This window comes from Polistes canadensis, unplaced genomic scaffold (assembly GCF_001313835.1).
Source record: "Polistes canadensis isolate GaletaPanama2010 unplaced genomic scaffold, ASM131383v1 scaffold_101, whole genome shotgun sequence".
Classification (NCBI taxonomy): Eukaryota; Metazoa; Arthropoda; class Insecta; order Hymenoptera; family Vespidae; genus Polistes; species Polistes canadensis.
In genome coordinates this window covers 43179-68722 of record NW_014569648.1, presented here as the reverse complement: position 1 = coordinate 68722, position 25544 = coordinate 43179, and the positions used below count along the sequence as shown (strand labels likewise).

Genomic DNA, 25544 nt, shown 5'->3' with positions numbered 1-25544 from the left:
CAGTCTCGCGTTCTCCGTATCAAAGTATACGGTATCACCGTAGATAAGGACTCGTTAAGCTTTCAAGGGTTGAAACTGGGGATAAGTTTGAACTTTGCTTGGAGTTTGAAAGTCATGGTAAAACGAGATTTTAAAGTCCTCTTCGTCTCCTCGTCAGAGTTTGATTTCGCGTGTTCCTTTGTACATGAAATCACGACAAAAGGCATGATTTCTTTATTTTTTTCTTTTCTTTTTTTCTTTTTTTCTATCGAAGAATATCTATTGCGACTAATGTTTCCAATTTTATCTCGAATAAAAGAAATCCCTTATAATGTAGAAAAGAGGAAAACAACGTTCGTCATCGTGATGGGGGAACGAATTTATCGGTAAATCTGTAAGAATGTCTACTGTCCTATGACTGTTCCTTCCTATTTCCTTTATCTCTCTCTCTCTCTTTCTCTTTCTCTATTTTTATCTTTATTTCTATCTTCCTCTTCCTTTTTCTCTACATACATTTATTGATTCGTCTATTATTTCTTTGTTCAACGACAATGCAAACTCAGTATGTTCACGTACATATATATAACACGTATATGAAAAGGAAATGCGAACAATTCAAAAGTGGAATACGCAGTGATGACTTTCCACTATACATGGAAATTATATTATGCGAACAATTCAAAAGTGAAATTTTATTTTCTACGACTTCACGTATTTCTACTTTTTTATTTTTGATAATTTTTTTGTGTCTTTGAATACTTTTTAGATAGATTGGATAAAAGTATATATATATATGTATATGTGTATATATATGATACACTCTTATAAATGAATGGCTGAAAAGAAAAGGGATACGAGTAACATTTTTTTCAATTTAAGATAAGTGGATAACTACACACTAGACAATGTACAAAACTGTACAAGTAAAATTACTTTAAAATTTAAGATAATTGCATAACTACGAACTAGAAAATATCTAAAAATGTTACTTGTACCTCTTTCATTTTTAGCAACTCAAATATATATATACACATGTATATATTGTATATTTTTGTAATGAAATAATACTTACAATTAAAAGTAAAACGGTACAAAACACATAAACGTAGATTAAAGGATGTACCTTTAAAAGCTGGTGCTCCCAGAATGAACAAAGTTTCACCATTTTACAATTACAGAAGGTAGTTAAGTATTATACCACGATAACTGATATTATCAGTACAGAACTGTTTGATATGACAGCAATACTAACTCTTGCCTCTTTTATTTCTCTCTCTCTTACTTTATCTCTACGTATCTTTTCTCTTTCTGCTGTCAAGAAAACGAGATAATATAATTTTCGTGATATATTCTCTAACAAGGAGAAAGTAAAAAAAAAAAAACCAATAATCGAATTAAAAGAAGGTGAAAACAATTTCATTGGAATTCTCAAACTTTCCACGTTGAATATTTTGACTAGATGTATTTTTAAATTATCATCGTGATTACAGATTCATTAAATCGAATCTTGAGATATCTAAATTATGAAAAAACTCGCAATATTAATAATTGAAATTATTTATTATGAATTTATAGAATCCAAATATTCTCTTTGAAATATTCGGTTAATTTTAATTGAAAGGGAGATGAATAAAACTATACAAAGCAAGCGAAGAAAAAATAGTCCGATTCTCGAAATTAGTTCGAATAATGGTCTTGTACGAAAGATACAAAATAAACGGCTTTGAACAACTTGCTCTATCCAATAATTAAATATAAAACGTGCAACGCGTACCGATTAAATGTATCCCTAACTTAATTACAAAGAACAGAGGTGATAGACGAAGAATAAAAAATACGAGACAGGTAGGTGGGATAAACCTGAGATAGTAAATGAATCGTGCTAGTGATCTTTCATGCTTCCCACTAATTTAAAACTTTTCTCTTCCCTTACGTACACCCGACTAACGTTCTTATCAAAAAATCTTCTCTGCCGTTTAAAGAAAACTTTACGTGTCGATGTAAACGCGCGAACTTACTATTATTCATTTGCGTTTGAGTAATATCAGTAAATATAAGTTTTTTTAAAATATTTTTACTTAATTGTAAAAAGAAACAGATTGTTCGTTATCGTACAACACGTATTTGAAACGTTCATTCAAAGGAATTGCAAATATATATTATTATCATTTTAAAATATCAATTTCGAAATGCAATCTCTCTCAATTAATTTCGATGAAATGTGCCGTTGATATTATCAAGTCCAAGTATTTCGTCGTCTCATAACGAAATTATCAGCAGTTATGTATACGTTCTGTTGCCAAGGGATATTAGCTCATCCTCGTAAAACAATAATGTACGACATTGCGATGTTGCTTATGGGCGCATACTATAATCTTCTAAGAGATGCAACACGATCGATTATATGGATATATTCCTATTACAGTTATCTCGTTTATCTATTAATCTCAATAAAATATTATTCATTATTATTAACAAATTGATATTATACAAATCAACAAATTATATCTCTTCATTCTAATTTATCTCTCCATTCAATATTTTTTATTATTATTCTTTTTTTTTTTTAATTAAACGACGAAATATTTCTGACGTTATTAAACAATATTAAATAGAAAATACAATCTCTCTCTCTCTCTCTCTCTCTCTCGAATCTAATAAAAGACTTTCTGTAAGTGTGTATCTTCGTTTTTAAGTAGATTAATTAGAAATTAAATTCAAAGATTAAATGAAAAAATAAACAAGAGGAAGAAGGGAAAAGGGAAAGGAAGAAGAAAGTAACGAAAGCATTATTCATTAAGTAAAATCTGTTTTCATAATTGGAAAGAAAGAAAAGTAAACAAAAAGAAAAAAGAAGTTTGAGATATGATGAAAAGATTGAATAAAATATTCCAGAACATCTGTTATAAATGAAGTAATAATATTATTATGCCTACGAGTTTAGATCGAAGATGTAGACGTTAAATGATTGCCGGAAGCAACATCGAATAACGTAAGGTGCCCGACACGTTTCACGCTGTCATAATGAAATTACCAGTTGTTCATCGAGTTGCCAAGGAATATTAGCTCGCGGTCATAAAACAATAACGACCGGATCATATTCCATGATCATTAATGCAGACCGTAATTTCCCAAGTTCTAAGATATCTTTAATCGTCTTCATTTCACTTTCTATATACATATATATATATAATGTATGTAACATACATCTGCACATATTCAGTAAGCCATCTATCTACCTATCTATTTATCTATCTATCTATATGTCTATCTATCTATCTTTCTATCTCGTCTTGGCCCGATTTAGAAAGATGGACACGAAAGATCTCAACTTGAAATCCAATAACCTACAAAGTCCTTTATAATCTCTCCTTGAATTACTTTTTAAAGATGCTACAGGCTGCTCAGTGCACTGGGAAAAAGAAAAAAGCTTTCCAACTAATCTACGGTGGACGGGTAGCTTCACTGGACCGGTGCTACCTCATTACGTTGTAATTAAGAGCGCCTGTAATTTCGTAATACTTTTATATCAAACTTTGAGGAAAATTGTTGAAGGACCATCAGAAGATAATACACTGCTATTAACCTCGATTATTACGTATTCATCAAATGCCGAGATATTTAATACCTATTAGTAAATAAGAAAAATTAAGAAAAAAGGCAAGAGGATTAATGAAATATTTGATCTCCCGTTAATTCTTGTAATTATTTTACCAATTAATAACCATTGAAATTATAATCGATCAATTTTTCCACGTAAATATACGAAAATATTAAACTCGCAATAATGCATCCATATATGAATATATTATATTAATAATATATAGGAAGTCTCAGTTGAAAATGGAGAACCTATTTTCTTACAATTTTATCATATTTTTAGTGTTCAAATTCATTCACTCTAATAAAAGTAATCTTACAAGAAAATTGTGTTTGATGTACCCATGATAGACTTATTAAAATATGTCACATTTTTCATATCATCCAAAACAAAGAAAATATTTAAGTTGCTATTTTGAATTGAGACACCTTGTATATGGTGGCTAGTTTCGAAATTTCAAAGGATAATAAAATTCATCGCACGTGACAGGATCAAGCGTTATCGTTATAAAATTATAAGCTACTCGGTAGGATTCTAAAAAACGATGCATTTTGAACTTGTTTTCCTACATTTACCAGACACGAACGTCTGTCTCAAGTTTATAAATTGTATTTATTCGTTTACATATTTTATGTTACTATGGAGCTAGATAGGGACAAAGGTAGAATGAAAAAGAGAAGAGCATAGAAAAAATTCGATTAAAGTAGCTAGTAGAAAGAAGTAAAGAAAGAAAGGAAGTTAAATTCAAAAACGGGTAGGTAAGGTAAAAGTTCGGCCACGATGTAGAAAAATACAAGTAGCAGTATTAAAAATAAAAGAAAATGAATTTTTGTGATCTCTAAACACAAAATCGAATGGACCTTACTCGTTTCTGTTCTTTACTTTCTTTGAACTCCAATACAGATGAAAGCATATGATAATACATATGCCAGGTCGAATGTCTTTACCTTTCTCTCTCTCTCAGTCTCTCTGAACTTTTCTACATATATATTTATTTTACCCCGAGAGATGCTTTCGTCGTAGCTTCAAAGGACTCGAAATACCTCAGACGTATTTGAGGCTCAAACGCGTGTCTCCCTATCTCTATTTCACCTTACCCCAGAAACGTTCCCACCCCTTCAATTCTCGCACCAGTTTCTACCCTCCTTTGCTTTCTCTTACACTGTCTTTCGGTAGACACACTCTACTAGCATCGAGCTATCGCCTCCTCTCTTTCCTTCGCTCTCATTTTCCAAGCTGACACGTGCACACACAGAGATTCAAGGATACACGTGCGTTGATGAAACTTTCGTCTGTAGAACGACCGCAAGCCGAACTCTAGTATAGTAAACTGCTGCTTTTGGACCGCTTGTTTCCGTATTTTCAGAAAGGACCGTTCGTTCCTTTTCTCGAAAAGTCGTCGTTCAGTCGCGCCTGGATATAATTGGATCGGCCACTCTTGGAATTTTTTCTCCTCTTTTCCTATACACGTATACGCGTATATATACGTGTGTGTATGTGTATAGAATACTCCACCCACCTAAGTATACCAAACATATATATATATATATATATATATATATATATATATACCTAGGTATTTCTCTTTTCGCTTTACCAAAGTCTCCCAAGTTGGTTCTTTTTCAAGGAGTTCGCTAGCAACGAATTACACATCGTTCTCGTCGTGCCACGTTGAACGTTCCACAGAGAGACGAAAAGAAACGCCATTAAAAACTCGCGCGTACCTACGATGTTTAGCCGTTTCGAAACGATCAAACGAACGAAAAGGATAAGAGAAGAAAAAAGAAAAGAAGAGAAGAGAAGAGAAAAGAAAGATGTGGATCGATTTTCTCCATGTTTTTTCCTTTTCCTCCACGTAGAACGAACTTTCATCCAGCTCCAACTCGAAAAGATACCTCTATCCTTTCCTTCTTTCTCTCCTTTCTCCATTTCTCTCTTACCAAAAGGAAAAACGAATAAATCGATCTGAGCAAGACTCCGAAGAAAGAACGAGTCACCCGTCGGATTTTATAGCCACTTCCTACACCGGCTGAACCTTACTCGCGACCATAAAAAATATCGCTCCCCCTAAGGTGGAAATCAGTTTTTCGGTAGGATTCGAGAAGAACGATAGCGTTCCTACGTGCTTCTATATCTTGCAAAAAAGAAATAGAGAAAAAGAAAGAATGACACGTATCAGCTACGTAGTCTCATATGTTACTATGCAGGTATGTACGTATATGTATACATGTATACGTGTATACTATGTATGATATGGCAACAAACAGCAGACATTACCCACACTTACACGTATTTATAGATACTTATGTACGCGTATGTAGGATTCAGGAGCTCAGAGACTCGCGTGCAATCCGCGTGCAATCCGAGAGAGGTCGAGGGACTCTTGCATTTCTCTATCTCTATCTTTCTTTTTCCTTTTTTCTTTTCTCTCTCTCTCTCTCTCTCTCTCTCTCTCTTTTACTTACTCAGTTCTGAACAGCCCATCTACCCTTTGCGACCCAACAGTTCAGCCTAGTTCCACTTTTTCTTCTTCTTCTTCTGCTTCTTCCTCCTCCTCCTCCTCTGCTTTCCTTTTTCTTGATCCTTTTCTCATACTCTTACTGTTTCCCCCAACTTACACAACAGTTGTTTCTGTTTTTCCGTGCACGATGGCACCGACGTCTCCCTGGGACTCCGATAAAATCGATTTCGTTCGTGAACGAAGTAGATACGACGGGTGTGATAATACCAACACCTTCTGTCTTTTTAAATAAGAGATAGAAAGAGAAAGAGTGGGAAGTAGAAAGAAAAAAAGAAATAGTTTCGTAAGCAGTAGTATAGTTTTAACGTGACCGAGTCAGTACTTTTTTTCGTCAAAAAATAAACGCAAAGTTAAAACCACGTACCGACCTCTAGTTTGTTCCCTCTTCAGTACCCATGAGTGTTACTAAAAGAAAGCTTCTTTCAATGTGACTTTTCTATCCCTTTTTCTTTTTTCCTTTTTCTTCTAATACTCACCCAACACGCGCACGGAATTTCTTAGTACTATGAAAGTAAGTATACTTACTTACTAAAGGTGGTGCGACCTCGAAGATCTCTCCAACACATCGATCGTCTTTCACCATGTCTCTCTATCTTTCTCTCTCTCTTTCTTTCTTTTTCTCAAAAATGTGCAGTAAGAGTCGACGAAGAAACCTGCGTAGTCTTTGAGGAGGCTTTATCGTACTCGCAAACGGATTCCAGATAAAACGAACGAAAAGAGAAGGATTGGATTCGAAGATAGAAAAGAAGTGAACTTGTCACATGGTTGAATGGATGCTTTGTTTTCTAACACGTATGCATGTATGTATGTATGTATTTATATGCATGTATATTGAACATATATACATAAGAGGTACTTACGATATCAACGCTTGAGATATTCCTATTTCCATTACATCGAACAATGTTCACGACACGGTTTAAATATGGGTACTCATGAATCATCGACGTAGTCTCTTGGGACATCTCTTCAAAGTAATTTCGTAGATAAGCGTACCAAATTTTCATCGACCCTTGTTATGTCAGTGTTATATAATAATTATGACAAGGAGAGAGAAAGAGAAGAGAGAGAGAGAGAAAGAAAATACTCTTATTTTCTCAACTGTACAATTTCAAAAAGTTTTAATGATAAAACTTGAAAAATTGACGTATGTAAACGTATACGATAGGTATTGTTTCTGAAAAAAAAAAAAAACACGTTAAATCGTAACAATTTTCGCATGCGAATTGGAAAAATTAATTAATTTAACGTACTTCAATGACATATGCATTTGCGTTTGTCCATGATTGAAAATATCGTAATCGTTTGATATCAAAAATTTATTGTCGATCAACGACAAACGAATCAGGCCCGTTTGTAACAGAAAATCGTAAAGTTGGATAAATTGAATTGAAAGAAAAAAAAAACTATATGTCATGATATTAAACAAAAAAAAAAAAGTGATATATTATAGAATTACGAAAAAGAAACAAGATTTTTCGAAGAGTCATCCTAAATCTCGTTATTTAAAGAATACTTTGTAAGACGTTTTGGGAGCGTGGGGCGGGGTGAGGGGGGTGTGGCATACCTCTTCTTCTTTTCACAAAATCAACGCCAACACCCCCAGCGAATCCACCAAAAGCACTACTAATCGGCCTTTGGACGTCAGCAACTGGCAGGATGGGATTATTAAATTCCGACGGTGGAATATTGATCTGTGGAATAGCTATTGTTCGCTGAGAGCAATGGAGCTCGATAACACCGCGTAGTAGTAGGCGAATGGAAAGTGCGTCGTGAATTAGAGGATTAGTCCGCATCGCGTGCTACGGACAGCCTTGTAAATAATATCTTCGTGATCGTGATATAACTAAATGGCCTCGTTTCGAAGCGCACGATTAAACGTCAAAGATTTTTCCGAGGTCGACATTATTTTCTTTAAACACGATATAAACCAAGCTCGAAAATTTATATCGACATTTTTTTTAAACTATAATATTATATATAATATTATATATAATATAATAGAAGAAAAAAAAGCAAAGTTTTTCACGAGAAAAGTTAGCCCTATTTTCTTTTTTTTTTTTCTCTATTCCTTCCTTATCATAACTTGGATACCCGAACGCAATGTCGGTCTCTAGAAAAACAAGGAAACGAATATAATGAATTTATTTATTCATAAAAAAAGAATGAATTTAACGGTATTAATAATTAAAACGAAGTTGTTTCTTTACTTAAAACATTATTTATTGTTCATAGTAGACATCTTCGAACGTATAACGAGGCCTTTCAAACTTTCATTCCATTCAATTAAATAATGTCATTGTCTTATAATAATATACATTCCATTGGAGAATATTCGTAACTGACTATCGGAATAGTGATGGTTTCTCCTGTCCAAGTATTTGTCAACGAACTTCCTCCGTAACTAGTTCGTTAAACGTCTTGAAGGGTCTCTCTCTCTTTCTCTCTCTCTCACACACACACCCTTTGCCTCGTAAATTCCTATTTGCCAACTCTGTTTTATTTGTTTTGAACGAGCACCGAGACCGACGACGACATTTGAGGTTTAACCGAATAGTGAATAGGGAAAGGGCTCATACGATTCGTATAGAATTTATTTTCCTTAATCGTCGAAAGTGACACACGGTGTTATAAATTTGGTTTAACGATTTATGTTAATCGTAAAAACGACCATTGGTCGTATTTTCTTTTTTACTTCTTCATTTTTTTCATAAATTTTAATGAAAATGACGTTAACGACGGTTAAAGGAACGAGGGGGAGGAGCAGGATGAGGAGGAGGAAGAGGAAGAGAAATAGTAGAAGGAAACGTGGTACTACCTTCTTGAAACCGAACGTCATTCGCTTGCACACATAATAAGGCTGCTCGACGTCTGGGCGCCATGGTGCACGCCATCTCATTAATATAGATACCCTTTGATGAGTAGTCGACCGTTTCTACGACGGATCCTTGAAACCGTACTAGCGGGTTAACACATTCGCCTGTTTAGTACTACCCTCTTCGTCCTAGTATATGGTATACATCTATATATATACACATATATGTATGTATGTATGTATATGTATACGTGTATGTATATTCACCACAAACTACATCGCAATTTCCCGTCAAAGAAGGAACGTGCGTATCCGACGGAAATGTAATCCGATCGATCGGGGAAAACTTAAACTTCGTTTTCAGCGGCAGCTGCACCGTGTAATTAAAAGTACACCGCGAACCGAAATGATAGAGGAAAAACGTTTTTCGAATTAGAAGACTTGTCGTCCTTCTCTTTGTTGCATTCAGAGACATTGGGATAAAGAAGAAGAAGAAGAAGAAAAAAAAAGAAACAGAAAGATGATAGTTTTTTAGCTTTTCAAAATTTCCATTCCCCCCGTATACTATTCCCCGTTAAATAGAATTAGATAGTAGGTAAGCATATAGAAATATCTATAAATAATTGAATCGTTAAATATATCTATACAATACATGAAATAACTTTCCCTAACCATTGTTGTAATGTAATTTATAATATAAATTGTATAATAGATTATATGAAATAATAATGTATTGATATCTCGAAACCAATTATCTATTTTAACAAAATTTATTGAAACTACATTACATAGAGACATATTTGATTTCGATCGACTAGAATGTTATCTTCTATAAATTAATAATTGAATCAATGGACAACGAATTCAAACTGATTCGAATCTGATATAAACATAGTACATATCCTAGCATGCGCATACATACATGAAATGCACGATACTCGTGGAAATCGTATTATTATCTGAAAACATACATGCCTATAATTAGATTCTTTGTTTATTTCATATTACACGCTAAAGATCTTTATCGTAGTGCATCCTATTATTTTCTTAAACAAAACAACATACAAGTATGTTGCGTAAATACCATTCAGATGAATATAAAGCTAACAACAATAGAAATTATGTATACAGCAATCTTCTTAAACTTTCTATTCTTCTGTCTCTAGAATTGTTAGAAGAGTGAAGGTAAGTGTAATATGGTGCAGAATAGTGTCGACTAAATTCAACCGAATAGTCGTTAAACTGCGAAACTCTTAAGAGAGAAAAAGAAACAATCTCTCTTTTTCTTCTCTTCCTCTTTCTCTATTTATCTTCTAAAACAGGAAGCTACGACGAGTATGCCTTTACCCGTGCTGAGACATTGGGAACGAAATGCAAGGGGCTGTTATTCTCTGGGCATTACCCGAGAGCACTCGCGAGTTAATGTGTCTCCGCAAGACTGTATAGACGTACACACCTACGTAAAATAAAAATCGAAGGTATCCCTTGTGAGATGAGAGACAGGGAGCAGCAAAAAAAAAAAAAAAGAAAAAGGGGAGAGAATAAAAGAACGAACAAAGAACTGTAATGGTGTACGAAGACGATGAGAGATAGATAGAGAGAGAGAGAGGAAGAGAGAGAGAAACAGTAAAATGGAAAGAGAAAGAGAGATAATTAATAACCGCTGAGTGATTAAAACGACTCGGCGTTTAATTTGAAACGGACCTTCTTTAGACTCAAAAGCAAGGCACCAGCAGATCGATGATAAAAGTTTACACGCGGAATCACATCGGTAAAAGACTTTCCGTTCATTGAAAAAGAATCTATTACCGTAGAGCTTGGAGAAATTCTTACACAGATTACAGAAAACTCGGCTTGGAAATAAAGTTGCGCGAAAGCTCATTAAAATACGGAAAGAAAAGTGTCATATACTTTTCTATGAACTTTGCTCTCCGGTGGCATCCAAATATAAATGCTGTTGGGAACGTGTGTTAGTGACTGCAGAGGTAAGAAGAAAAAAAAAAAAAGAGATGGTTAAGTAATTGTGAAAGTTCGAAACAGTTAAAATGGAGAGAAAAGTAGAAAATAGAGAGAGAGTCAAAAGAATATCTAGGAAGAAATTTTCTGGAATAAAGAAAGGAAAAGAAGAAAAAAAGAAAAAAAAAAAAAAGAAACCAAATTATGATCTTAAAAGACGTTTAACTGTATGTATACGTATATATTATACTTATCTACATATATGTATGCGTTAAGACAGTATCAAAGACTAAAGAAAATGCATCATTAACTCGACTACTATTTTACCTTTACTTAAAAGTAACTTTTTGCAAGGCTATCGCCTTACATAAAATTACTCCAAAAAATCGGTTCATTCAATTTCAATGTAATTACGACGAGGCAAAAAATATCTTCTTAATCCAGTTCCAATTTTGAAAATAGCACTCGCGCGGAACATTAAAAGATCTCAGAGAAAAAAATAGAAATAAAATAGTTAAGGAGCACAGAGAACCTTAAACTTTCCCAAGAGAGGAAAAACGTAAAGAACAACGATGTTTCCGATGAAATGGGATCGATTTCTACGAATCGGTCCGGAAGCATATATATATATACCTGCACAGCCAGACAGCAAAATTGCTATTGGAAAAATTTATTTTTAGTGAAACGAGAATTTCCAATGATATTCGCTACTAGTCTCTCCTTTTTAAATCGACTCGTCTTTTCTGTTTCATATATTAAATGGCACTATTTGGCTTTTACTCCCTGAAGAACGACAAATGTATCTATATTATCGAATACTATACTTATATATCGAATTACACTACCATAATTATTATTCTCGCATAAATCTATTCCAACACATTCAAGCAATTTATATAGGATACAGAAATATTAATAATAAAACATAAATAAGTATATACAATATACAGTGGAGTGTACCTGAAAATCGTACACTGTACCTATTAAAGTAAGAATAATATAAAGTATATTTGTTTTAAATTACATATACTTCGAATATTAAATAATTTCGATTTGATATTTTATTAAATGGAAATTTTCAACTGGAAATTATCGCTAAGTAGAAACGTTAAAATAAATGTAATATTAAAGTTTAAACGATTCTAAATATTAATAAAGTATATTAGAGTATTTAACATACCTTAAATGATTGTTAATTAATTGAAAGAAATACATATTGTAATCTAAAAGCATGAAATACGAGTTCAACGTACCGTCCTCTTCGAAATACATCGTTAGACTGGTTCGTTGTCTTCTATGAAAGTCAGTTGAAATTCTATTATTGATTGTTGTTTACATTACTTCCCGAAGAATATATATATATAATATATAATATAACGAAAGTAATATGCGTGGTAAATAAAATTTATTGTCCTGAGTGTCATATAAACAACTTTCAATAAAAGTACTTTCACAGAGGACAATGCACCAGTCTAACCGTGTATTTCAAAGAGGGCGGTACATAGATCCTATACACCGAGCTTTTAGACAACAACAGACACTTCTATCGATTATATAACAATCATTTAAGGTATGTTTAATACTCTAATGTATTTTATTAATATTTAGTATTGTTTAAACTAGCATATATTTTTTTTTTGTAACATTTTTATTCAGCAATAATATCGAGTTGAAAATTTTCATCGAATAAAATATCAGATCGAAATTGTTTAGTATTCGAAATATTTTAATTGATAGGTAATTTTTAAACAAATGTACTTTGTATTTATTATTCTTACTTTTTTTTTTACTTATTGTTAGTATTAAATTAATTATAATACTAAAAAATATTTAAATAACAGTAAAAAACAAAAGATGAACAATCAGTAGACATTGTATTTCCCCTGTTTTTACAGTTATACCAACACGTACGAACTAAAGATACGGGCGTTTTCTGTACATTAATTTTAACATTTGTTTAATTCACTTCTTATGAATAAAACATTCAAGATAAACTCATTAAATATGTAATTATGGTATACAAAAGTATTTACTTGTAAATTTTAAAGGAAAAATCTAGTAAGCGTAACGGTGTACGATTTCAAGGGACACTCACTATACATTTCAAACGTATACGTCTACACTTATCATAGATATTTCTACTGAACGAAGTATACTTACTTCTGTGCTAATAATTCATTATCATTCTACCTCGACTCTCTCTCTTGCTTGAAGTTTAGTACTTAGATATTAACTTATGCGAGTTAAGATCGTGACTTGCTGGACCCAGTGGAAAACTGGGTCAAATGGTGATACGAAGTTGATTATTATTTTAAAAATAATAATAATAATAATCAAAACATAGGTTTCTTTTAATGGTTAGTAAGAAAAAGAATAATAAATAACGTTTGATTAAATAAATATATATAATCTTTGATAATAAAAGAAAAGAAAATACGAATGTCGTAGTCGCTATAGTTACATCCGAAACCCACGTGGAATATCGAAAAGGGATCTACAACGAACGGAAACTTAAAGCAAACAACTTCCTGAGTTACGATTTCGCGAGAAAGTTCGTGCTATCTTGTTGATACGAACATTCAATCCCACATGTCGCATACAATACGTCCCTTCTCGTATAAGCTGAGGAATGGCTCGTTATTCTCGCATTTGCAACTGTACAATTTGCGATCGTAGAGACCGGTGTGTGTCGGCTTACTAATGAGCAACGAACCGATATTGCCTGGCTTAGACCAAGGATTACCTTCTCGAAAACGCTCGAGAAGTCTTTACAACCTAGGAGTGTGGTTTAAAATCCCTACTGAGATTTGAATACGCGTTATTATGACCTGTTTTGTAACGAGGAAAGAGATGTAAACCACCGTACATACGTTGCCGTACGACGACGACGATGACGACGATGACTACTACGAGGCGAATTTGAATTTAAAAATATGTTAGAACGATCGCTAAAAAATAATTACCACGAAACGAATAAAGAAAAAAGGAAACACGAAGGTAAACATAAATCAGCTTAATCTCGAAATGTTCTCGAACGAGATAGAAATTATTTCGTTAGATTAACAAATAATTAAGTAATAGGATAATAACTACAGCATCCTGATTCTCGTATAGGAAATTAAACTCGTTAAAAACTTAAATTGTCATCCAATAATTTTCGTTGTTTCTCGTAAATTAAAACGATCTATTGAGATTCAAGTTCATCCAAATGAAATATTTAATCGTATTAGCAGCTTTAAAACTTGTCCAAAAAAAGAAAAATAATGTTAAGTTAAATAGACGCGCTGGTTCTTAAATTCTCCCACTGAAGGATCTTGTTAGTTAGATAACAATTAACACGTTTATTCTCTTTAGTGAGTCGTTAAAAATAGTGCTGTTATTTTTTTCTTTTTCTTTTTTGGTCGAGTTAGTCGTTAGTGAACTCAACACAAGTATGTTAGAACCGTTTGTTCCTCTGTTGCTACAACTTGTGGTGCTAAGCCTAACTTCTGTAAGGACTTACAATTAGTTGCCAAACTATTGTGTCTGGTGCCGTTTGCTCGCATTTGAACGTGGCGACAATTCCAATGAAGAAGAAACTGGATTACACAACCATCCATCGGCATATTTCGGTAACTTACAATTTTTACAGGAAAATAACAAAAAAAAAAAAAATAAAGTATCGATAGAAGGAAAAAATCAGTAGATGTCCCATCCAAACGTTTTCGTGACAAACAATTTTTAGTTTTAACAAAGGAATCGTAATCAGTGTAGTAACAACCTCTTAATTCAACGTTCTATGTTCTACGACAAACCAAACTAACATTAACACGAATTTAATTGATCTAACTCAAGAGAATCACCATTCTGGGATTCGATCCTTCGGGGAAAAGGAAAATGCTTTGCTGAGCGTTCTCTCTTAAAGCCCCACCGAACTGTACGAAATCCGATCTCGCTTTCCACTAACGATCCCATTGGCGCTTCGAGCTACTGGAAGCGTTTCTCTAACGAGTGACACATACTCTTCATAGCCACCATATCCAAAGAAAGAGAATGAAAGAGAGAGAGAGATAGAGAGAAAGAGAGAGAGATAGTAATAGATAGAAATAGAGGGCGAAGGGCAGAACGAAAATCAATTTTATTTCCAACCTCTCGATCCTTCCTCTCATTTATTTCTCCTTGCACTATCGTTAAACGAGAATCCTCGCCTGGTGAAATATTATATCTCGAATACTCGATCGATATCAACCTTCCTGTCCAACTTTACGATCGATTAATATAAATTTAAGATAAATTCAACATGATACCTTCTATATTTCATTCATCGACAAATTATCCATCCTTATTGTTCGGAATAATTAAGGCAGCAACATCGTAACTAACAAGAAGAACGAGTAAAACGCAATCCATAGGAGCACCCACCCGTCTACCACTTCTTTCAACCACAAATAACAGTGAGTACCACCTTAACGGGTTACGTGTACCGTAAGTAATGAATAAGTGGAGTCAAGGGTGGATCCCCTTTCATATTTGTGTCGTTCTTTACCACCTGCCGTTTTACTCCATCCTCGTAACGTGTCACGCATCGGGGTTTATGCACATGGAAACTGGAGTCTATCTATCTCTCCTTCTCTTTTTCTCTCCCTTTTTATTTTCTCTTTCTCTCTCTCTTTTTCTATATATATATATATATCCATGACGTCGTAAACGAAGAAGAGAAAAAGGAAAGAACTCATTACAAGCGAACCTTTTATACTTCGCCTTCATTGTCGCTAACTGTTTCTCTTGAGACGTTTCCACCTTCACCTATATAGTATACAGGACGACGAGCTGAAATTATCGTGAGCTAGATTTCGGTGATCGATCGGGACCGACCATATGTATGTATTTATGTATATATGTATACATGTATATTTCTCTCTCTCTCTCTCTCTCTATATATATATATATATATATATATATATATATATTTCTCTCTCTCAGTCGCCCGCTCTCTAGTCTAGAATTTCCATAATACATCACATCTCGATCAAAACCGTCCGAACATATTATTATTATCAGCATTATTATTGTCGACGTACGGAAGGAATGATTTTTATCATCAACTATAGCAGGTCACGTGAACGACCATTACTCTCCCAGCTATTCGGTCATAGTTCGAGACTCTTTATTACGGTCACTAAAGAAAGAGAGAGTAAGGGAGAGAAAATTTCTCGAAAGGAAGTTCTCTGTGTTTTACGTGCGTCAATATGATTACTATTAATAATAATAGTAGTAATAGTAATAGTAGTAGTAATAGTACTAATAGTAATACCGAGGTCACAGTTTATTTCCGACAATATCGTTTCTCTTTATCGTCCACGCGTCATTTGATGTCCTTATATCCCAAAATATTACATTCATTGGCGTAGATGAGACGTAACAAACCGACAGCCACAAATTACAACCCTCGTTGCCCGACATTGGATGTAAGCTTGCCAGCAACTCGGTACTAAGTGGTGTAACAGAAGACATAATAAGGGGATAATCCTACAAAACGGATTATGTTAAGCGGGACAAACGAGCTTGTTTACGCGAGGGTTGCCACCGTGTGAGCCACAGATCGCGAGCCTTCTCTGTGCTTCTCTCCAGATAGTATTTTCCTCTTTCTCTATCTATCTATCTATCTATCTATCTGTCAGTCTGTCTGTCTTTCTCTGTTCTTTTCACTACCTCTTTCTCTCACTCTCGACAGAAGCGCGTCACTAGTCGCGAGAATACTTCAGAGAAAATGAGGAAAGTAGGTGAGATTGTACGCTGAAACTACCAAGCGAACCCCGTTCGATAAACAGAAGAGAAAAAAAAAAAGATGGCAACGTTCTCTACCTTTTTTGACCCAAAACTTTCCTTAGCATCGTGAAAGAAATAGAACTTGTTTTTCTCGTTTTCTTTTTTCTTTTCTTCTTCTTTTTCTTCTTCTTCTTCTTACCTTCTTCTTTCGTTATTCTAGAAACTACTACTAGACGAGGATTTAATGATCGGATTACGCTAGAATCAAACGATTAGCCTTATTTATCCTTATTTAGACGTTTTCTTAAATCCATTTCTCGTTTATTTGTTCATTTAACGTAACTCGCGATTCTAATGATAATTAACGGTAAATTCGATTTTTCACAAAAGCGATCCAACTAAGCGGATCATCGGAGAAATCAGATTACACTAAACCAAATGGAAAGGCTCGTTTGCGAGGAAAACGAAAAGCATCGCTTTTATGCTTCCTATCAAAGTGTGGGAAGCGTCATCCAACAAAAGTATTATGGTTCATCGGTGAGAACGCGCGCGTTCTGATTGGACGCGTCGGCACAAATATGATGCGATCGGATAAGGGTGCTAACGGTAGATATGTTTTATATTTATGTACATATATACGTAGATATTATCAATATACATAAATATACACAAGTGCATGCCGTCTATAAATTTTAAAATAATGAAATTAATGCACAGGAAACAATGGAACAATAAAAACGAACGGATATTTGAGACTTTACATTCGTTTATTTGCAGAGAACTATAACAGGACTTATTTACACTGGTGGTCATGTAATTATACAACTTCAAGCATATTTGGGTAAAATTTCAATTCCAAATAGTCACACGATTCTCGGGATTAAACAAAACTTTGTGAAAAGGGGCCGACGCGTTGGAGTTAAAAGTTATCACGGGGATAGAAACGCGTATGTCACCTCTCGACGTAACATTGAATAAAACAGCAGGTGCAGATGTTAAAACCACGTTTTCGATTAAACGCATTCTCTTGGATTAACTCGAGAATAACTAAGAAAACAAATGGGGAAAAAAAAAAAGAAAAAAGAAAAGAACCGTAAGCGAATGAAAAATAATTATAAATTGAGTATTTTAAAATAAATGAATTTATAAAAATCGTAACGTTTAACGGAGCATAACGTTAATATTTGCACGTTTTAGTAATTTGTCATTTGATAAATTTATATCATTTATATCGAAGAAAATGAAAGTTTAGTTTAAAAATAAAACTAATTACAGATGGAACGAACTAAATAATAAAAGGAACAACATCTAAAATTCACGAGGCAAGATTTTCGATAGCTCGTTTCTATACTTTATATTCCTCAAAGACGAGGTAGCGTGAATCGTTCTGTAAAATAATCGATCTCACGCGAAGACGATGAATATGTACGCGAACGGGTATTAATGCAGCACGGAATTGCCGGGAAAATTATTAGACTCGTTGACGATCGTTCGCCTCATAAGAATCGTAAATTGCTTCGATTTCGCTTGGCTCGTAAATCGAATAAATTATCTCGAAAATGTTTTGCATTTAAACGAACGAGTTTTCAACGTTAACGAAACAACATCAAACTTTTTATTATTTTATTTCTCTATTCAAATATATATATATATAAAAATGTATATTATTTTGTTTAGTGTCGAGTTATCGATATAACCGAAACGAAATATATAAATAATATAATACCTATTTTAATTAATCACTTTTTTTTTTGTTAAACGTAGAATCATTTTAAGTGACGAGTTAAACGTTCGTGATAGATATGAGATTAATCGAATGAAAACGTTGCGCAAACGAACCTGCAAAAAGAACTAACGAGAGATAGACCTGAAGAAATTTAAAAGTGATTATTCAAAGGCTTATCGAGATTAAGGTATGCCAAGGATTTCTCGATCGTTCAAATAGTTATGTTATCTCTAGACGTTTCTCCGAATAACGAATTGCTCTGTATGGAATGGTATTCACAAAAGAGGGGAACACCTAACGCAAAGAAGGAGCGAGTAATTGAAGTTAAAATGGGCAACTTTGCCATGACCTCTTCAGAACTCTCAATTAGTCATCATTTTTAACTTTAACATGGCATATATATGAATATAGTATATATACATATTTATATTATATATATTTGAGATTAGCACGATCCAGATGTCCTTCGGTCGGCTTCAAACTATTTTCTTTTTCTTTTTTTCTTCTTACACGCAACTCGTCTTTTTTCCAATTCTTTTTAAATAAAAAATATAAAAATGTCGTAAAACCATAGATATATATTTAATATTACGATTGCCACAAGAGAAAGATTTAAATCATTGCATTTAATAAAGCAAAGTAAAAACTTTAACACAATGTTAATATACGCAAAAACTCTTATTTCAATTCTGCAGGTACGCGGATATCAAAATCTAACGTTCCCCTTAAGGGATGCGCCAACTTTTGGACTTTCTAGGACTGCAATGTACCTAGTTGCCAACACGTTAACCGACTTTCACGTATATTTTCATGAGTTAAATTCATTTTACTCCGAGAGAACTCGCGATAGTTATGCTATGTTGAATACAAAATTAACATACATTGGTCTAATTGAGATCTGTGAACGAGAGTTATATAAAATGGAATAAAGTACGAACAAATTTCATCAAAAGAAAAGTATTGCTTGCTGAGATTTTATATTAGAAAATAATTTTTCGAAAATTTAATTTCTATTCAATTGGCTGGTAACAACTTCTTTTTCCACGATCTATCTCAAACGTATAATTATTTAAATACGTGAAAGTATAGATAAAATATAACATGATTTGGAATATCATTATTCCAATTCGCATTTGGACAACAATTTCTTTCGCAAGAAAGAAAAATAAAGTAAAAGAAAAAAAAACAAGAAATTAAGAAGGAAACAAATTTCATTCGACCGAGTTCTCGATAAAGGTTTTTTTTTCAACAAAAAAAAGAAACCTCATAAAAAAATATATTTAAAAATGCAAGAATTAAGACGAGTTAACCGGAAGGCCTTTGAACTCTACGGTGGAGTATTCAAAGTTCAATCTATTCTAATAGGCCGCACTTTGGGTTAAACCGCTTCGAGGCAATACCCCAGCTTGCCTACGTCTGCTACGTGCCTTGTTCGAGATGGTGCAATTTACTCACATACGTTTAGTGAACACCGATGTGAGACGAGAAAGTTTAACCAAAACGCGAATAGTTGCGCTTAAGCCCGATCTAAGGAACAATTTGATTGGTCGAATCTAAGTATATATATATATATATGTTAGTTGCGCACGTATAAATCTATATCTATGTATAATAAATATATGCATATACATAAGTGTATATATCCAAATGGATGTTGCAGCCGAACCAGGAGGGCTGGAAGGGAAAGAGGGGAAGAAAGTGACCCAACATGTACAAATAAATTTTAAAAAAAGAATAATACACTTTTTCTTTCTAATTATTTATCGATTACATTAAATTTTCTTATTCATTTTCCTTGGTAATGTTTGTGTTTTTACCTTCGATTTAATTCTTTTACGTTTAGTCTGTTTCTATCGGTCTAACTGCGACAAGCAACAGTAATAATTCGAATCGTCACCCCATTCAGATATTTTGAATTAATTATTAGCCATTGAAATTTGAAGATAATTCCAGTACAAGCATACTCCGTAATATATTTTAATAGGATTTTCTCGAAAATAAGATCTCTAAAAGAGAAAATATATATATGATTCCATTTTTTTTTGTTTCGACTTATTTTAACATGTAAAAATCATCTCCCACTCGGTTGTACCATCCATTAGGATATACCCTGTATATTTAAGTAACACAAACAAGACTTCGGGTCGATAATTAGGTTTTCTTTTTTTTTTGTTTTTTCTTTCTTTCTTCCTTTCTTTCTCACGTCGACGTGACGACCATTTAACCGCGGCGATCTACCTCGGAGCTAAATTATCACGCACGTACGAAACAGTCCGTATGATTAACGAGATTACGCTCAGCGACCGTGGCAAGTTGGTTGGTGAGCAAGTTCTTTCTGACGTTTTCACGACGACGAACACGACCGCAAGGGATGACAAATGAAAAAATAAAAAGAGACGAGAAAAGAAACACAAGGATAGGAAAAAAAATTACAAGAAAAGACAAAAATAAAACAACGGGAGGAGAACAGAAAAATAGGAAAATAAAGAGAAAGATAAAGAGTAATAGAAAGAGAAAGAAAAATAAATTACGAAACGTTTCGTAACTGCGTTATGTTGCATGCTTCTTAAGTAACCGCTTGTTTTAGTAGTTTCGAAAAATGGCATCATGGGATCTCTCTCTCTCTCTCTCTCTCTCTCTCTCTCTCTCTTTCTCTCTCTCTCTCTTTCATGTATTTATCCTTCGGTTGTTTTCACTTTAGTACGAGAGTGAATCTGAAGGAGAAGACACCGTAAGTCAACAAAGTTTGCGATATTCGCTATCATTTTCTTCCCCACCGCATGTTCTCTTACTACCCTGACGATACACTTTTCGAACTTCTAATGCTTTTTTATACGGCAATAGCTTTCAAACTATTGTCCCGCGAGGAACTTCCTTTAGTATCGTTTGTTCATTATACAAAAATTATATAGGATATATCGAGTGTGGATATAACTGAAAATTTAAACTTATATTAAATGAAAAAAGTTAAAAAGTCTTATTTAATTTGACCTAACGATCCTAATTACAAGAAGTTTATTCAACTTTAATTAGAGAAATGTACGATCAAATTTTGTTCCTGTTCTATGTAAATAGATACGCGATATATACGTTAAAGTTTCGTGCATAATTAGGTAGATAATAAAGTTAGGACGTAAGCAATAACATCATAAGCGTGTAAAATAAGAAAACAATTCGTTCAAAGTAAAAATAGAGTCTTAAAGTATATACATATCATATTATATTTAGATATACGCTTTAAGAAACTAACTCCGCATTAAATGTATATGCATGCTAAAGACCTTTCATCCGAGATTGTTGTAGCTTCTTCTTCTTCTTCAAAAAAATGTGAAACCGCCTCTACTTTTATGTTCCCTTACTTCTTTAGCTTTCCTTTCTTTTATTTCTTATCTCTTTTTGCTCGTGGAATAACATTTATCGCGGATATATTACACCGATAACCGGAGGCACCACCTTTCAACGCTCCTTAATCTTTAAAGTAATATGCATTTTTATGATATAAATATGAAATTTACGCGCGTCTGGGTTGCAAACGATATTACCGTGGTCGTTAATATCACACAGGCCACATTATTCGTAGAAAATTTTCTGCCTTAACCGTGGAAGAGAAAGCGAGATGGGAACAGATAAGATCGACCCTTTTACGAAAGTTGATACATAAATCTACGCTAACTTCCAAATGATATATCGTTCGTTTTCCTCTAATCGGCGTGAAATAGATCGTCGCTTCTAACAATCCTAAATTTCTGAGACAAACAAGGTATAAGTTATTAAAACTTCAGAAGCCGAGTTAATGAGGTCACGAACGTAGGAAGATGAGAGAAGTGCCTACCGATCGAGTATGAGACGATCGAGGGTTACAAAGATAATGTAGTTATCTGTTCTTCAATGATTAACGAGTTTCTATATTTATGTGTTTCAGGTCTCGAGGAATACAGGGATACTGTCACACTTCGTCAATCTAAACATAGTGATACCAGAGGCATTTATATTAGGGAGCGGTGAGCATCATGTCGACGTGGGGTCTATCATAAATCTCGTATGCATAATAGAAAAGGTAAGATTATCATCAAACTCTTCCTTTGATCGTATATTCGAGCTTGAGTGTACAATTAGATTAAGACTAACCTTCCTTTTTTCTTTTTCTTCTCTCTTTCTCCATCTCTTTTTCATAACCATCTTCTTACTTTCAAACTTATAATATAAACTAGATACACATAAGTATACCAACCATGATTCTTTAATATTCGTAACAACGATTAACAAGCAAACACGCTCACCGCAGCTTGTTACTAATTACCGGCCATTTCATTCATCGTGCATTTAATCCCCTCGAGAATATTAAGCTGTTTGCACACGAGATTAGAATACGACTAGAACGATTCTCACACATTGTTGCGATTTTATTTGTTCGCGAAAATAAACGTACATAGTAGTCGTGCTTTCAAATTCCCCTTTCGTCCGTGTGTGCACTGTGTTAATAATAATGACCGACACGATTAAATCTTATCGATCATTCGACAAGGCTGAATAGTTTAAAAGTTTCGCTAATCGTTTTGATTACACTAGAAAAAAATATCGAGAGAATAAGGATCTTTATGTTAGCTTGGTTATCAATCTTAACATATTTTGCGTTTCGACATTGATTTTTTGTTGATGTTTTTTTTTTTTTTAATTTAGAAACCCAAATCTAATCGAATATAGTAATATATTCATATAATATATATATATATCATACGTTGGACTCGTTAAAATACGAAGAGACATCGAACGAAAACGAGAAAAATTTCAACGAATCTAGAGTGAAAGATTAGGAGGAAGAGGGGGAAGAGGAAAAAAAGGGTATCGCGCGGTTAATAACTCCGACGTTGTTTTTAATATCTGCGTCGAGATCCGTTTTTTTCCTCGTTTCCGAACTTTATTCCGAGCATCGATATCCGCGGGTGTGAGAGAAAATACAGGGAGAATAAAAGGACCGTGAATTTCGATGACGCTGATTCTGTTGTAAATTGACGAGTGCCCGTAGATAACGTTAATTAAACTGATAAATTAAAAGTGTCACTGCACGGTGTAGCGAAAATTGATCACGCTTGTGTGTCCTCCAACATATTCGTTCTATGCATATATATACATACGTTTGTAAGTAAATGTAATGTTCGTATTTAAATATACATAACTATTTATCCGTATATATATGTGTGTGTGTGTATGTGTGTTCTATATCGTATGAAGCAAATATACACAAGGTACGAATACTTACTCTAATATTTATAACAACACACTTTTATGATTTCTCCTTTTAAGGCTCCCTCCCTCCCTCTTACCCTCCTTTAACCATCTCACTATTTTCCTCTTGTCCATCTATTTCTATCTTTCTCTCGTAAACGAACGTACGCTTAATTACATGCGCACGTATTAATAGTTCAACATACTTTGTGGGGTAAAGGTATCAACATTGGTATCGAATAAACACACGTATATATGTATATAAATACGAGTTTCGTATAAGTACACCATAGGAGACAAAAAAAAAATACTACTCGGATAAACTCCGTCGTCTGGAAACGAAAAAAAAAAAAACACAAGAAAAAAAAAGGAGAGAGAGGGAGAGAGAGTGAGGAAGTCTATGGTAGCATTAAAACGATGTCGCTACATGCACCAGCCGGCAAATGAGAACGAATAAAGCGTTGCCTTTTATTGTGAACGCATTTCCTACTCTGCTTCCTCCCTCTCCCTACTCCCTACTCCCTCATTTCAACCCCTCTCTCTCTCTCTCTCTCCGTATCTGAAACTCCATTTTACGTATGTATATATATATTTAATAGAACCGTTTTGCGTTACATATAATGTATATATATACATATAACTATTTAAAACCGTTCTATTAAATTTATATAATTTGTTATTACTATCTCAGTAGTAAAATTAAACGAATCGCAATATAATAACGAAAGGGCTCGATGAACACACTGAAATGAAATAAAAGCATTTTAATATGAATTTTTTATCCTATAGGAAATGATTTAAAAGGGATGAAAAAGTAAGTGAGAAAGAGGGAAGAAAGAGGGTTATATTGTATAAGAATTAGAGTGACTCGAAAAAAGAGGGTGATGTCTGTCGCGAATAGGGGTGAAATAAAAACGATCTAAGTAATAAAATACTGGATGGGCAGAGTTTTTTTGGTTGGTAGTAAAGCTTCTACTTTGCTATACAAGCTAAGAAATTGACTCTCTCTCTCTCTCTCTCACTCTTTCTCTTTTTATCTTTTTTTTATCTGTATATCTAACAATCTATCTCTCCCTCTCTCTCTCTCTCTCTCTTGTACTTAAACGTTCTCTCTGCAATCCTAGTTTCTCGAGGAAGTTCAAGCCTTTTAGTTTCGCTTGGCATACCGGGTACGCTTATATTCTTCTGGAAGACCTCGCTTGATACCCAACGCAACCGTACAATTTTAAGGATAATACGACAAAACGTGCATAGCCGTTCGGCGAACGTTTCGATCGTTTGTAAAGATAAGTTGGTGAGCGGAGTTTTAACCGAGCGATCGTATCGGAATAACCAACTCTCGAACAATTTTATCGAATCTCCAGTGTAATATTTAATTTCTTCTTGGAAATTTAATGAGTTTCCTAGATAGTTACGGCAAAAGCTTTCGTTCATTTTTATTTTTATTTTTATTTTGATTTAGTTATATAATATAAAGATATACGTTTGTATAATTATTAATAACAATTTGATTGAGTTGAAAATTGAATAGTTATATAATATATGTATATGTATATATTTATATATGTGTGATGCATGAAAAACTATACTATTACAAACAAACGAAAATTCTTCATTTAATTTCACGCGCGCAAGACTTTATAACGGCGATTCCGACGTAGCGTAGAATTTGCATATACAATGGAGAATCCCAAGGGACGAGAAGGAGGGCCGAGGAACAATCGATGTGAACGGCCGAGCTTATGCTATCTCTCCCTCGGAGCTTAAACCGCGAAAATTTGGCGCGGTGAATGCATTTTCGAAAATGCCAGTAATCTACTACCGCATACGGAAATTCTGTACGCTCTGATGGCCGCATAAACGCGAAGAACGAACCATGGACGATTCGTTATCCAAACGATTTATACGGGGATACGAAGTACAGTCGTTTGATGTTAACCCTTCACATACAAATTTAATTGAGATATATTTA

General features: G+C 33.9%; 1 protein-coding gene across 1 annotated transcript in view; it reads left to right on the top strand.

Annotated features, from left to right (window-relative positions):
- LOC106787425 (basigin) overlaps positions 1 to 25544 on the top strand; it is a gene marked incomplete at its 5' end in the record, with an annotated part of 53854 nt that overhangs the window by 5998 nt on the left and 22312 nt on the right. The window contains one exon of the mRNA XM_014749767.1: positions 22269 to 22403. Within this exon, the coding sequence (XP_014605253.1) occupies positions 22269 to 22403 (135 nt within the window). The remainder of the gene's footprint in view (positions 1 to 22268; positions 22404 to 25544) is intronic.